Source organism: Apium graveolens, chromosome 9, assembly GCF_009905375.1.
Source record: "Apium graveolens cultivar Ventura chromosome 9, ASM990537v1, whole genome shotgun sequence".
Lineage (NCBI taxonomy): Eukaryota > Viridiplantae > Streptophyta > Magnoliopsida > Apiales > Apiaceae > Apium > Apium graveolens.
Window position 1 is genome coordinate 276,238,656 of NC_133655.1, and position 16,979 is coordinate 276,255,634.

General features: G+C 37.3%; 1 protein-coding gene across 1 annotated transcript; it reads right to left on the reverse strand.

Moving 5' to 3' along the window:
- Positions 1 to 379: 379 nt before the first annotated feature.
- LOC141686395 (uncharacterized) lies at positions 380 to 16,468 on the reverse strand. The gene is made up of 4 exons (XM_074491433.1): positions 15,271 to 16,468; positions 14,699 to 14,892; positions 14,124 to 14,527; positions 380 to 566 (listed from the first exon to the last, which is right to left on the reverse strand). Exons 1-4 carry the CDS (start codon positions 16,466 to 16,468, stop codon positions 380 to 382), a joined length of 1,983 nt encoding a protein of 660 aa, XP_074347534.1.
- Positions 16,469 to 16,979: the final 511 nt, after the last annotated feature.

Sequence of the window (16,979 nt, forward strand, 5' to 3'; positions counted from 1 at the left end):
TTTGACCTGAAGCATTCTCATACACATTCAACAACTGTAATACATTCGATGCTTGAGAAGTATCAACTTTACAGTAGAAATAACTATCGCCAGCAAACAACATATGCGAGATTGTGGGAGCTCTTCAATAGATCTTAACTCCATGGATCAAATGTTTACATTCGTACTTTCGAATTAAAGATGACAGACCTTCAGCACAAATGATAAACAGGTAAGGGGACAGGGGATCGCCTTGACGAATTCCTCTCGTAGGAATTATTGGACCCATTTCGTATTCACCGTGCATTATTGTATACTGAACCGTAGTAACACTTTGAAGAACCAAGTACACCCACCACGTCGAAAACCCCATCTTTAGAAGGATAGCTCGCAGAAAATCTCATTCAATTTGATCGTAGGCCTTGCTCATGTCTAATTTCAGCGCCATAAAACCACTTTTCCCTACTTTCTTACATTTGAGATAATGCATAACTTCGTAGGCTGCCATGATATTATCCGAAATCAAACGACCTGGAATGAAAGCACTTTGTGTTTCTGACACAACATCATTGATCACTTCTTTTAACCTGTTGGCCATAACTTTTGTAGTAATCTTCATCAAAATATTACACCAAGCTATAGGTCGAAGCTCACCTATGACTGTCGGGTTTTTCTTCTTTGGTATTAACACAATGTTAGTGTCATTTAGGCCTTGCAGCAGATCCCCAGTAGCAAAAAATTCTTTAGTCGCCTTAATGTTAGGAATATGTTGTGAACTTGATGATAAGTTAACAAAACACCTTAGTAGATTCAACTTAGTGAGTTTTGTAGCACTCGACCGATGATCAAATATAGTCCCGACGGATGAACTTTATAGTCCCGACGGATGACAAACTGACATCCATCGAGTGAGTAGCTTATGTAACAAATAAGAATTGCAGCACATTTCTGCAAGCAACATTGTGTAGATTCTGTAGGAGTATATGAGTCATGTTGACTACTAGTGGATATACAGAATAGGGTGACTAATTGTAAATATAAGGTGTCTTATAATTCTGTATAAATGAAATGGAGTCAAGTGACATAAAAAGCTCCCGACGGATGATCAATAAAGACTCCCGACGGATGATCAACAAAGCTCCCGTCGGATGAAAAGCATAGTCCCGACGGATGATCAAATTCAAATAGCTGTTGACAGTGACAACACAGTCACATGCGTTGGGTATTTGCAAAAGGAATGTGGCAGCCTGTTAAGCAGGAATTTGGGAACAAATAAGCATTACCATTTCCATGCAATTGTAAAGATATTCAAAGATGCTGGAATAGAGTAGTGAAGTAGCATGGATTTAGACTAGATATGTTTTGTTTTATTATCTTGTCTCAATATCATGTAAACTTGGTGATATATAAACCAAGTGTAGCAAGTAGAACAATTAACTAAGCAAGTCTATTTTCAAAGAAACATATCAAGCTGTATTCTGTAAGCATTTCTCTATAGTTTAGTTGTTCAAACTTGTAAGCAGCTGTGAGCTATTCAAAGCTTCACAGGGTTCTCATTTGATATATATATATATATATATATATATATATATCTGATGGATACTTTCAAATCCACCAGAAAGTTTTAAAAACTTTTGTTTTTATTACTTAGTGTTTTGATTCTTATCTCTTTTTATTCCGCACCATTGCTAATCAAACACTGTTATATTTATCAAGTTAGAACATTCTTTAAATTTGGAAAAGTAGCCAGAATTACATTCAACCCCCCTTCTGTAATTCTTGTTGGATTGTTAGGGAATAACAATTGGTATCAGAGCAAGCTCTTGAAGAACAAAGAGTATAAAGATCACAACAAACAACAAGATGAACAAAAAGGATGTTGGAGTAAAGATTCCATTTCTGGACAAAGACAACTATCACCACTGGAAGGTGAAGATGCACCTACATCTTCTCTCCCAAGATGAAGCCTATGTGGATTGCATAGAGAGAGGTCCTCATGTACCAATGAGAGCTGCAACTGGCAATGAACCATCTGTTCCAAAACCTAGGCATGAATGGTCAGACCCTGATATTGAGCAAGTCAGGAAAGATAAGAAGGCCATGAATATATTGTTCAATTGAGGTCATGGTGATATGTTTGATAACATCATTAATTGTAAAACAGCCAAAGAGGTTTGGGACACAATCCAAATTATCTGTGATGGTACTGAGCAAGTAAGAGAAAACAAGATGCAACTAATGATTCAGCAATATGAGTATTTCCACTGTGAAGAAGGTGAGTCTCTCATTGATATTTTTAATAGATTTCAAAAACTACTAAATGCTCTGAAGTTGCATGGAAGAGTCTATCAAACAAAAGACTCTAACCTCAAGTTCCTTAGATCTCTTTCAAAAGAGTGGAATCCAATGACTGTCTCATTTAGAAACTTACAAGATTATAAGGAGTTCACCTTGGAGAGACTGTATGGCATCTTGAAAACCTATGAGTTTGAAATAGAGAAAGATGAGAGGATGGAGAAAGGTAGGAAGAAAGGAGGGTCCATAGAACTGGTTGCTGAGTTAGAAAAGGAAAAGGAGATAAAGGTAGAAGCTGTTGAGTCTACATCAAAGGTCTGTGAAAACAAGGGTAAAGGGCTAGTAGCTGAAAATGAAGATCACTTGAGCCAAGATGACATGGATGATATTGATGAACATTTAGCATTCTTATCCAGAAGATTTTCCAAACTCAAATTCAAGAAGAATTTTGGAGCAGCTAAGTCAAACAGAAACATGGTTGATAAGTCAAAATTTAAGTGTTTCAAGTGTGGCTTGGCCGGTCATTTTTCCGGTGAATATAGAAAGTCTGATTCCAGCAAAAAGAAGTTTGAGCCTGTTGATTATAAACATAAATACTTTAAGTTTCTCAAACAAAAGGAAAGGGATTTCATCACACAGGAGAATGATTGGGCTGCAGATGGATTGGATGAAGATGAAGAAACAAGCTATGTCAATCTAGTCCTAATGGCCAAATCTGATGAAACAAAAACAAGTTCTTCAAGCAATCAGGTAATCACCACTAACCTAACATATTTATCTAAAGCTGAGTGTAATGATGCAATAAATGACATGTCCACAAAATTATATCACCTGCGTGTTACACTTAAGTCCCTCATTAAGAAAAATGCTAAAATTAAAGAAAATAATTTGTTTTTAAGTGAGAGGAATAATGTGCTAGAGTCTCAGTTTATTGAATTTGAGAAATTGAGAATTGAGTGTAAGTTTGCTAAGGATGAATTAACTGAGTCCTTGAAGAAAGAAGAGATTTTAAAGAAGCAGCTTGAACAAGAACAGGAAGTGATTAAGGCATGGAAATCATTCAGAGATGTCCATGCTCAAATCACTAAAGTTCAAGGTATTGAGTCCTTTTGTGATGCAGCCTGGAAGAAGAGTAAAGAGAAGCTTGAGTCCAATTTGGTTGAAGGATTGCTTACAGATGTGGACTCGACGGATGATGAAAATCATCCGTCGGATAATCAAAAAGATAATCTATCGAGTGACAAGGAGCCACATCCGTCGGCTGTGAGTAAACCAGTTAGCAAAGCTAAGCTAGCTAAGTTGAATAAGAAATATGGATCAGTTTCTAAGAACTTTATTCCAGGAGAATCAAGTCAAGTCAGGAAGGAAAAGAAAGTTAATGTCGGTCATATGTCTATCAAGCAATTGAATGACAGATTAGAAAAGATTGAGGTTAAAACATAAGCTAAAAAAATAATAGAAATGGGAAAGTAGGAATTAACAAACATAACAACTATACACCTGATAAATATGCACCAAGAAAAATATGTGTTAAGTGTGGTGGTGTCAATCATTTGTCTGTTAATTGCAAACTTGCCATGCCTACTCCTATATCTGCACCCTCTTCTTTTCCTAATATGACTGACATGCCTATGAATGCTATGTCTACTAAGAATATGAATGCACAATTTGCTAATATGCCATTTGCACCTAATCCTTATTATGCTGCATTTAGTATGCCTCAAATGTCATTTAGCATGCCTTACTGGAATAACATGTTTGCAAATAGCATACCTTTTCCTGTTAATCAAAATGTGCATGATAATTTTGTTTTAATGACTGGTTTCAAAGGTCCAACTCAGATGACTAAGGATGAATCAGAAATTCCCAAGTCAAATGAGATCAAACCTAAGAAATCAAAGAAGAACGCTAACAAGGCAGGACCCAAGGAAACTTGGGTACCAAAATCAACTTGATTTGATTTTGATGTGTGCAGGGAAACAGATAGAATCTTTGATATCTAGATAGTGGTTGCTCAAGGCACATGACTGGAGATTCTACCCTGCTCGCTGAATTCAAGGAAAGAGCTGGACCAAGTATTACTTTTGGAGATGACAGCAAAGGTTATACTGTGGGATATGGCTTGATTTCAAAAGACAATATCATCATTGAAGAAGTTGCCCTAGTGGATGGTCTCAAGCATAATTTGTTGAGTATCAGCTAACTTTGTGTAAGGGCAACTCAGTTACTTTCAATTCAGAAGCCTGTGTTGTGACTAACAAAAAGAGCAACAAAGTGGTTCTCACTGGAGTGAGAAAAGGGAATGTGTACTTAGCCGATTTCAACTCATCTAATGCAGAACCAGTCACTTGTCTTCTCAGTAAAGCAAGTCAAGATGAAAGTTGGCTTTGGCACAAGAAGTTGTCCCATCTAAACTTCAAGACCATGAATGAACTTTTCAAGAAAGAACTGGTTAGAGGTATTCCTCAAGTGGAGTTTACTAAGGATGGACTGTGTGATGCCTGCTAGAAAAGAAAGCAGATCAAAACATCATTCAGAAAGAAGCTTGACTCAATAATTGAAGAACCTTTTTGCAATTGTTAAACATGGATTTGTTTGGACCAGTCAATGTGTTGTCTATCTCAAGAAAAAGATTTTGCCTAGTAATTGTGAATGATTTCTCAAAGTTCTCTTGGACATATTTCCTAAAGTCCAAAGATGAAACTAGTGAAATCATCATCAATCACATAAGGCAAGTCAACAATCATCCTGATTTTAAAGTAAGAAGAATCAGGAATGACAATGGAACTGAGTTCAAGAATTCTGTGATGAGATCATTTTGTGAAGAGAATGGGATTATGCATGAGTTTTATGAAGCAAGAACTCCACAACAAAATGGAGTAGTGGAAAAAAAAGAACATATCTCTTATTGAAGCTGTAGTGACAATGTTTGAAAGAATCAAAGTTACCAACATACTTTTGGGTTGAAGCTGTGAATACCGCCTGCTACACTCAAGATATCTCTTTGGTAAATCAAGCAAAGTGCATGACACCCTACCAATTGTTCAAGAATAGGAAGCCAACTCTAAATTTTCTTCATGTCTTTGGCTGTAAATGTTACATCTTAAGGAATCAAACTAATCAACATGAAAAGTTTGATACTAAAGCAGATGAAGGAATTTTTGTTAGATATGCTGTGGGAAAGGCATATAGAGTCTACAATCTAAGAACCAACATTGTTATGGAATCAGTACATGTTGTGTTTGATGATAAAAAGATTGAAGGACTGCAAGATGGAGATTTCCATGAAAGCCTCAAGTTTGATAATGTGGAGATGGTTAGTGATGGCAATGATGATGAAAGTGATCAAGAAACAGTGACTAAGGATAATGCAGAAAAATCTATAACTAATGAAGCACATAATTCAACATCTGTCGAGTTACAAAATGCTTCATCCATCGGGAGACAATCTGCCTTATCCGTCGGGTGACAATCAGCTTCATCCGTCGAGATACAAAGTGCATCATCTATCAGAACAATGAGAGAAGCTGAGAGTCAAAACAGATCACCTACAGAAAGTACTGCTTGCTCAAATCAAAGATTCACAAACTCAGGGGGAGTTTCTAATAATCAAAACTCAGTCACACATCAAGACAACAATGAGGCCTCTTCATCTAGAGCTAATCTACCTCAACAAAGAAAATGGACTAAAGATTACCCTTTTGAGCTCATCATTGGTGATGCATCTTCTATATTTCAAACAAGGAGAGCAACTCAAGAAGAATGTCTATATAGCAGCTTCATATCTAAGGAAGAACCAAAGAAGGTAGAAGAAGCTTTGTTGGATCCTGATTGGATTTTAGCTATGCGGGAGGAGCTAAACCAATTTGAAAGGAACAAGGCATGAAAGCTGGTACCCAAACCTAAAGGAAAGAATCCAATTGACACCAAGTGGGTATTCAGAAACAAGATGGATGAAAATGGCATAGTGGTCAGGAACAAAGCTAGATTGGTTGCTAAGGGTTACTGTCAACAAGAAGGAATAGATTTTGATGAAAATTTTGCTCATGTTGCAAGACTTGAAGCCATCAGAATTTTCTTAACCTATGCAGCCCATGCAAATTTCAAGGTCTATCAAATGGATGTCAAAAGTGCCTTTCTGAATGGAGATTTGGAGGAGGAAGTCTATGTCAGTCAACTTCCTGGTTTTGAAGATCCAAATTTTTCAGAATATGTCTATTATCTCTTGAAAGCACTTTATGGACTGAAGTAAGCACCTAGAGCCTGGTATGACACTTTATCAAAGTTTCTTTTGGAAAATCATTTCACAAGAGGTAATGTTGATAAAACTTTATTCTTTGGAATTGTTAATGGCTCTAGTATACTTGTTCAAATTTATGTAGATAATATTATATTTGGCTCTACAGATGAAAAACTTTGCAAAAAGTTTGCCAAACTGATGCAAAGTAAGTATGAAATGAGCATGATGGGAGAACTAACTTACTTTCTTAGTTTACAAGTTAAGCAAGTTAATGATGGAATATTCATTAGTCAAACTAAATATATTCATGATCTTTTAAAGAAGTTTGATCTAATGGATTGCACATCTGCAAAAACTCCCATTGCCACTGCAACTAAATTTGAGTTAAACACTACTGAAAAGTCTGTGGATATTTCAAGCTATAGGGGCATGGTTGGCTCACTTCTGTATTTAACAGCTAGTAGGCCATATATAATATTTGCTACTTGTCTTTGTGCTAGATTTCAGGCTGATCCTAGAGAATCTCACTTAGTAGCTATAAAGAGAATTTCAAGATATCTCAAGGGAACTCCAAAACTTGGCATTTGGTACCCTAGAGATTCTGGTTTTGATCTAACTGGTTATTCAGATGCAAATTATGCAGGTTGTAAAATAGATAGAAAAAATACAACAGGAACCTTTCAATTTCTAGGGAACAAGATTGTGTCCTGGTTCAGTAAAAAGCAAAATTCAGTTTCCACTTCTACAACTGAAGCTGAATATATTGCTGCTGGTAGTTGCTGTGCACAGATTTTGTGGATGAAAAACCAATTGTTGGACTATGGTCTACATGTGGACAGAATTCCCATTTTCTGTGATAACACAAGTGCAATTGCCATCACTGAAAATCCAGTACAACATTCAAGAACAAAGCACATAGACATCAAGTACCACTTCATTAGGGAATATGTGATGAATGGTACTGTGGAACTTTATTTTGTTCCAAGTAAAAAGCAGCTTGCAGATATCTTTACCAAGCCACTTGATGAATCCACCTTTTCAAGGTTGGTAAGTGAGTTAGGTATGCTTAATTATTCTTGAATCATTTCAGATATTTTTGCAAGTTATAATGTAGCCAGAAACTTAATTGATTTTTCTATTGTGGATGAAATTTTGGCTAAGTCAAAATTTACATCCTGACGGATGCTCATTATCCATCGAGTTTAATCATTCGTCGGAATACTATTTGTTAATAAAATTAATTACTTTTCTGGATTATTTTATAACACGACGGATAATTGTTTTACCCTCATCCGTAAAATTGCCTCAATCTTAGCCGTTAAAACTCTGAACATTATTCATCGGGTATACTTACAGTATGTAAGTATAACACGACGGATAATTGAAAGAATTTTGACAGTTTATTTATTTTTAAATGGCTATTTTGATTGGTTACTTTATTTCACTTTATTATATTTGACAGTTTATTTTTGAGATAGTATAAAAGCAGAATTCATTTTTATTCTATTCTTTTATCATTCTCAAATCAATTGCTCTAACTTCTTTCTTCTCAAAAGCAAATACTCTATTTGTAAATTTTCATATTCTAACAATGGCACAAGTAGTCAAAATCATGTCCCAGTCTGGATTCATCTATGAAAAGAACAACTTCGTAGCTCTTGTGAACAAGGAGATTCCACAATCTGGAGACTTTCACAAGATGATGGACTTTGTGAAGAGATGTAAACTCAGCTATGTTATGTTGGAATCACCCACAATCTACTGTGAAGTTGTGGAAGAGATATGGACAACTGCTGTGTACCAATCTTCTGACAAGACTATAACTTTCTCTCTTAAAGGTAAGCAGTTCTGCATCAATAGTGACATTATCAAAACATGCTTTAAAATTCCAGATAACACTACTACTGTTCCACACACTGATGATAATTTAGTTACCATGTTAAATTCTATGGGCTATGCACTTTCTACCTCAAAGTTAAGTGAGATTATGAGGCTAGGTCTTAGAAAGGAATGGAGCTATCTGTGTGATGTAGAAACTAAGATATTTTCTGGTAAAGTGAGTAATTTTGATTCTGTTAACATTTCCATGCTTAACATGCTTTATATGCTAGTTACTGATAAGTACTTTAACTTCAGTGACTTGATCATATTTAAGTTAGGTTATAAGTTAGGGGAACTTAATAAGAGAGGTAAAAGTGTCTATCATGCTAGATTCTTTATGATGCTTGCTAACCATCTTATTGAGAACATTGATGTTGAGAATCCAACTAATAAACTGAATTGTTGGGTTCAAGAAAGGAGGATCATTGCAGATCTCAACAGAGCAAGTCACCACAAAGAGGTGCCCCTCTACTACTTTCCAATCATGGAGGGCCCTCAGATAAGTGAGGTAAGCACCACTGTCTCCACTCTTCCAACCTCACAAATTTCTTTGTCTTCAAGTGCATCTGTGTCAATGACCCAACAGATGCCTACCCAAGCTACCAAATCAACAATATCAAAATCCAAGGCTTAGAAAGCCCCCTCTGGTTTCTTTCAAAAGAAACCAGTTGCAAAAACTACCAAACACGAAGAGGAGAGTGTGAAGGAGAGTGAGATAGGTGAGGGACAGGGTAAAAATCAAAGAAACCCTAAGGATAAGGCTGGTGAGATTAGTGTACCCAATCCTAGCCACACCACAGTTTCCCAACAAACTGTGGTTGTTAATAAGGAAATCAGCTCAATTCTAGTTTCATCCTCCCAAAAGGATGTTACTATTGAAACAAGCTCCCAACAAGGAGCACAGGCCAAGAGGGTTAGGGACACAAGTTCACCACAGACTTATTCCAGAAAGAAAAGATCTAAAACCCTTGGGGATGCACAGGGAACACACACAGTGCAAACTGGAGCTAAAGACTCAGTCACAGCACCATCTCAAAGTCATCTTGATGTGGCTCCAATAAATATGGAGTCACAACCAACATCATTAATCATTGAAGCACCTGAATCACCAAATTCACCCATACACTCACTGGATGTAGACATGATTCATACATCACTTCCAAATTCTCCATCTTTAACTCTCTTGGAGAAGCCAAAAATCCAAGCAAGTGAGCATCATCTTTTAGATGATTTGTTGGCTCACTTGCCAATTCTTTCTGAGTCTATTGTAGTCTCCACTCCAAACTCATTTATTTCTTTTATCCCGGTGGATATTATTCATCCGTCGAGTTGTGATTGTATCCCGACGGATATGCCTAACAGCAGTCATCCGTCGGCTAGCCAAACTACTATCCCGATGGATGTTCCTCATCCGTCGGTTCTCTCTGCACAACTTCAAATCCCAATAATTGTCACAAGTGCAGATGACCTAGTAGTAGTACAATCACTCTTAGGACTAAGGGCAGGGAGTGAATTGAGTGAGAGGCTGGGTTGCTCCCAAGCAAAAGAAGAGGAAATGAGTGAACCAATGCAGACCATTTCTTCAGGTCTGGAAAAAGTGAGTGAGAGGAGTCCCACCTTAGATGGTGAAAGTGAGGGTGTGAGGGTGGGAAGCCAAGGGGAGCCCTTGATACAAGAACAGAGAGATCATGAGAGAAATGTAGGTACAGGAGAAATAAGGGTGAACATCATTGTTAGTGAGTCAATGAATGCCAATGATGCAGACAGAGAGAGACTATCTCAGCATGATCAAGCTGACATAGATTCTATCTCTTTGGATGCTGAGGCATTTACTCATCCTGTTCCAGCATATCAACTTTTGGATGGACAGGGCAATGAAAATGCAGAGAAGATGCTGAACTTGGTGCATACCACTCAATCAATGCAAAGAGCTAAAGATGCCATCACAGCCATGCCACCTAAAGCTGGTGATGATGTTGATTATGGTACTGGTGAGTCTGCAGATTTCTTTGGAGATGATGGTGATAGTGAAGAGCTCATGGACATAGGGGGAGAAGGAGGCCCTATTTTAGATCTAGACTGCCTTCCTGGGCATTCTCCAAGGACTATAATATTCAACATTTCAAGACAACTCTCATCCATCAAATTCAAGAGACACATAATGCTCTTCAATCTACTACAAATGCTAGCACTAGGAAGCTCTAACAGGTACATCTCAACTCTCCACACTTACATCAGATTCAAGCTTTCCAACACAACCAGGATGTCACTTCTATCAAAACTGAGATTGATCAAGTAAAGAAGGATGTCTCTGAAAGATTAGATGCTAAACTTCCAGATGCAACAATGCTCGACATTAAAAGATAGCTAAGGAAGAATTCTGATCTTACCACTAAAGTGGCCTCCCTGGATATAAGGCTGATTGCAATGGAAGCCTCTCTAACAGCTATTCATCTTCATCAAGCACATAAAACTCAGTTGCTACAAAAGCTGGTGGCTGCACAAACCTCCACCTCCACTCTACTTGATGATAACAAAAAGGGGAGAAAGAATTAACAATTAAATTCAGTCATGCAGAGCCAACTAGTGAGGGGGAGCATGTGGTAAATGTTCAAATCAGCCAAGTAATTGTTCTAGAAATTACTCTACCAAAGCCACCAGTATTGGACAACATTGATCTGATCCAAATAGCAGCTACTAAACTTGAGTCAAAGAAAAATCCCAAGATGCTTGATGTTGTAGCTGTGGAGAAGGAATTAGATAATAAATGGAGGAAAATAGATGAAGAAATTCAACAAAAATTTGGACCAATTTATAAAACAGACAAAATCTTTAATCATCACTCTCAAGTCAAGCAGATTTCTGTAGGTGAGATGAGTTTGAGTTATCTGGAAAAAGGCCAAACTTCTTGTATAAAATCTCCAAAGGCAAATCTGGTCCTGAAGCCTAAAAGAAACTACTCAAAGTTCTCAGATAAAAATCCTATGAATATTGTGTATGAGACACCAAAGCCAGATGAGAAGAAGCTGTTGGCTAGGTCAATTGCATTTTTCAAAGATCCAGTTGATTCAACACTTAAAAGAAGGATTGCCAAGATTTACAGAAATGGTAAGGAAATTTGTGTGGTGGCTGGACACACTCAGTTTGTAGAAGCTAAAAAGGAATAGAAGGAAAGAATTAGGCAAGAAAAGAAGCAAGCTGCCTTAGATGCTAAGAAGCTCAAACAAAAGAAGGAGCAAACTGCTATCTTGGCCAAACTTCAAGATGTGAAGACTACAACTGAGATTTCTGCACAACCATCTGTGATTGCTGAACCTCAAGATCAGAAAATGCAAAAGGAACCACAACAGAAAAAAAGATTCAGATACAAGCTTCATTCAAAGAGAAAATTGAACTTTAGTGATGAGGAAATGAAAGACTACATTCCCAAAAAGTCTACAACTTCAACTTAGACATCCAAACCCTTAGTGGTACATGAAGAATTCAAAGTGGATCCAATTAAGAATTTTCATGGTGAGCCTATAATTCCAAAGGATGAGCCATTAGACTGGGAAAGTCTACCAATTCCTGAGTTCAACTTACCTATCTTCAACAAGCCAAAGAAGACAAAGATAAGAGCTACCAAGAAAAGCAAGCTTGCACCTCTCAGAATCAAGACCCTAACCAAATCTAAATCTGTAGTCAACAAGGAAGATCTGTTATACATCTGTGACATCAAGGAGTTTTCAGATTTAAACCTCTACTTGGATGAACTGGTAGAAGTAAGAGGAATTGATGCTCACAGACATCTTCCTGAAAGATTGGTGTTTCAGTACAAGGCAGGGAAAGAAATCAAATGGCCTCTTCACAGGATTCTAGAAGAAAGCCAATCTGTACTAATAAAGATCTACTCATCTTTCAAAAAGAACTTTGGGTTTAATGTGACTGCAAGGAGATTGGTTCTGAAGAAGATTGAAGAGCTAATGAGTAATAAAGCCAAAGATTCACTTCCAAAAACTCTACCAATTCCTTTCACTGGGAAAATAGTGCATTTGAGGCTTTATTGGCTGATGGAATTCATGGATGATAAGGGAGTTAGAAGATTCTTCAGACTGGATGACCAATTGAGTATCTCTAGCAATGAGACTCTATTGGAAATGCAAGAAATGCTGGATTTATCTGAAGCTGATGAACTTGAATCCCACTGACAACTCCAGAATCAAATAGAGGAAAATAACAGGAAGCTTGGGAAGAAATTCAGACAATTAAGGAAATAGAAATATCTGCTCAGACTAGAGGAGCACCTTGATAATAACTGTGAGAACTCTTTGTACACTTTGCTTTGTTCAATTTTCAATAAATTCTGCAGTAATTATCAGTTTTTATCTACTATTTTTTAATCTGTATTTTTAGGGTGTTTTGTTATCATCAAGTTTCTCTTAATTTATGGCTACAATTCCAGTAGACATAAATTGGGGGAGATTGTTAGGAATATGTTGTGAACTTGATGATAAGTTAACAAAACACCTTAGTAGATTCAACTTAAGTGAGTTTTGTAGCACTCGACGGATGATCAAATATAGTCCCGACGAATGAACTTTATAGTCTCGACGGATGACAAACTGACATCCATCGAGTGAATAGCTTTTGTAACAAATAAGAATTGTAGCACATTTCTGCAAGCAACATTATGTAGATTCTGTAGGAGTATATGAGTCATGTTGACTACTAGTGGATATACAGAATAAGGTGACTAATTGTAAATATAAGATGTCTTGTAATTCTGTATAAATGAAATGGAGTCAAGTGATATAAAAGGCTCCCGGCGGATGGTTCACAAAGACTCCCGACGGATGATCAACAAAGCTCCCGACGGATGACAAGCATAGTCTCGATGGATGATCAAATTCAAATAGCTGTTAACAGTGACAACACAATCACATGCGTTGGGTGTTTGCAAAAGGAATGTGGCAGCTTGTTAACCAGGAATTTGAGAACAAAGAAGCATTACCATTTTCATGCAATTGTAAAGATATTCAAAGATGTTGGAATAGAGTAGTGAAGTAGCATAGAGTTAGACTAGATATGTTTTGTTTTATTATCTTGTCTCATTATCATGTAAACTTGGTGATATATAAACCAAGTGTAGCAAGTAGAACAATTAACTAAGCAAGTCTATTTTTAGAGAAACATATCAAGTTGTATTTTGTAAGCATTTCTCTGTAGTTTAGTTGTTAAAACTTGTAAGCAGCTGTGAGCTATTCAAAGCTTCGCAGGGTTCTCATTTGATATATATATATATATATCTGGTGGATACTTTCGAATCCACCAAAAAGTTTTAAAAACTTGTGTTTTTATTACTTAGTATTTTGATTCTTATCTCTTTTTATTCCGCATCATTGCTAATCAAACACTGTTATATTTATCAAGTTAGAACATTCTTTAAATTTGAAAAAGTAGTCAGAATTACATTCAACCCCCCTTCTATAATTCTTGTTGGATTGTTAGGGAATAGCACTTAATGATATCCTTCCCAACAATGCTCAAGTGCTTCTGAAAGAAACCTAGCGTCATGCCATCAGGGCCTGGCGCTTTATCTGGATTCATTTGAAAAAGAGTCACCTTTACTTCGTCATAAGAGATTTCCTTTAACAACTCTCTATTCTAAACTTGACTCACTGACCCAGTTACATAATCGATCACCTCTGAACTGTTAGTAGCAGTAGCAGTGAATAAGTCTTGATAGTACCTTGTGATTAACTGTTGCAAATTAGTCTGCCAATCCACCAAACTGCCGTCGATATCTTTGAGTTTTTGAATGTGGTTTGTACGGCGTCTAACATTACTGGATGTATGACAATATTTCATGTTTTTATCACCTGACTGTAGCCATAGTTGTTTAGACCTCTGTCTCCAGAAAATTTCCCTCTGATCCAGAATCAAGAATAACTCTTGTTTTGCCTCTTTATACATCCTCGAGGACTGGGCATCACGTGCACTTCGGAGCTGTTGAAGTCTCTCCTTACAATCCATGATTCTGCGATTAAAACAACCAGTAATTTCTTTTCCCCAGACCTCTAAACTTTCGCCACAAAGAGCAATTTTTTGCATGAAATTATGAGTAATGTCAACCTCCCAGTTATCCTTAACAATCTGTGAGCATAAAGGTTCCAACAGCCAAGCATTTTCGAACCGGAAATGCCTTTTAGAGCGCTGCAGACGACTAGTTTTTGGGTCCAACAAAATTGGACTGTGATCAGACTAAGAAACTTCTATGTTATATAACTTTGCTAGTGGAAATATATCCCACCAAACATTTGTTACCAGTGCTCGATCAAGTCTAATCTCGATCCATGCTTCAGTATCACGACCTTTTTCCCATGTAATTGGGTGGCAATATAAATCAAGATCTTTCAGCTCTGCATCTTCAAGAGCTTTGTTAAAACCATCAATAAGACGTTGGGGGTAAGCAGCACCCCCTCTCTTCTCCTCCTGACTAACAATATTGTTCATATCACCTATAACACACCAAGGTAAGTTTGAATCTCGCGACAAGTTTCTCAGCAAGTCCCACGTTTTTTGCCTCAGATTTCTATCCGGCACTCTATAAAAACCTGTTAACCTCTATGGTTGAAACCCCTCTGTATGAACTTCTACATCAATGTGCTTAGAAGAAAGATTAAGGAGCTTGACAGAATCAGCTTCTTTCCACAACAAAACTAAGCCACCACTACGACCTTGAGCTTCAACTATTACCATCCCTTGAAAATTTAACCTTGAACGAACCCATTCCATCTTTTCTTTGTTACTTAACGTTTCACTTAGAAAAATAAATGAAGGTCTTTCTTTGCGGACAATGTCCTGCAGGAACTGAAGCTTTCAGGGTGACCCCATACCCTGGCAGTTCCAACTTAAGGTGCTCATAAGGAGTGACGGGCCTGCAATGCAGCACCCGCCAAAAACACGTTTTTTTGGAACCGAAACATTCTCTTTTGGGCTTGAATCCATCTCCAAGTCCGAACTCTCAGATATTTCTGGCCCATCTATGTTGTCAACCCTGCATCTTTTTGGTTTAGTAATTGTTAATTCATTTTGATCTGTTTCCGTATCATTATCCATTGTAACAGATATTGCTTCCTGATTTAGAGGTAACGGATTTTGGATAATGTTATTCTGATTAGGTGGTTTCCCATATTTTTCTCCCCCAGAATGCGCTGTATCCCTCTCATTGCTCTCTAACCGTATCCCTGATTTTATAGGATTGTCCTCCGCCACAGTTGCACCAGTTTCCATCTTATCTTCACCTTGCTCCACCGTGCTCCTCACCTGAGATATGGGGCCCGACCTCAACCATTTACTTCCTATAGTATGCATATGGCATCTTGGCTCTGCTCTCATCCATGTCCCAAATGGCTTCTCAATCTTATCTTTTGGTGTATCAAACAATTTTGCACATAATTTATCGTTGTAACCAACCATACCACAGATGAAACAAAATGTAGGGATGCTTTCATATTTGAAATTTACCCAGCACCAGTTAGACTCACTCTTCTTCAACTTCATTCTTCTTTTGAGAGGCCTGTCTAGCGGAATCACGACCCTGACTCTTAAAAATTCTCTCCAGACTCCAACAAAATTGTTTTCGTTTCCAACATCAGTGAACACCCTTTGTGACATGAACCCTGCTCCCATATCATGCAGTTGTACCCATACTTCCAGGTTATTGATTGGTTTTGTTAGTGGGTTGTCCCCTTCTCTAAGCCTTTCAAATACCAGATGGAAGCGTCTGAACGTCCAAGGACTCCAATTACATACCCATTTGATATCCAGTTCATGATAAAACTGGAAAAGAAAGCGATTAGCCTCTAGCTTTTTTACATACATTCCTTTACCAGGGCGCCAAAGAGAAGCCATCTTGTGTAGAGAAGCCATCTTGTGTTGCATGGCTTGAAAATTGATCGATGAATCAGTCAGAAATCTACCCACGAGGCACCACCTTATGTCGATCTCACTTAATCCTTCATCAGTGTCGGCATAGGTTATACCGCCTTGTTCTTCTTCTTCCAGAGAAATCATGGCAAACTCTTCATCCATTTCTTGCACTGTGTTTCTTTAACCAGCCAATTTCAAAACTTAGTGTATGACACCAGAACTTGAATACAAACGAAAACTGACGAAAACAGGAATAAGATGATAAAAACTCACTTTAAACTAAGACTTGGACCATAACAATTCTCACCATGTCAAAAGACAAGACATTAATTGAATTATATTCTAATTTCACAATTCATTATACTACTATATCGATCCACAAACAAGCAAGCAAACACGATTTGAATTCTTAAAATGGCAGAAAAACACCTCTGGAAACAGGCTGGTGGCAAAGAACTTTGACAACACACTGATTATGCTTCTCATTCCTTACTTTTGTTGATATTTAAGTTTAGTTGCACTACATATGTGATATTTTGGACTATTCTTCTGCACTATACTAAAAATAAAACGTGCTTATTTGATATAGTCTATTAGAGCAATTGTGGACATCTCATAAATCACTAACTCTTAAAAAAATTCTTATATGTAAGGGCATTGCTTGTTGAAGTTA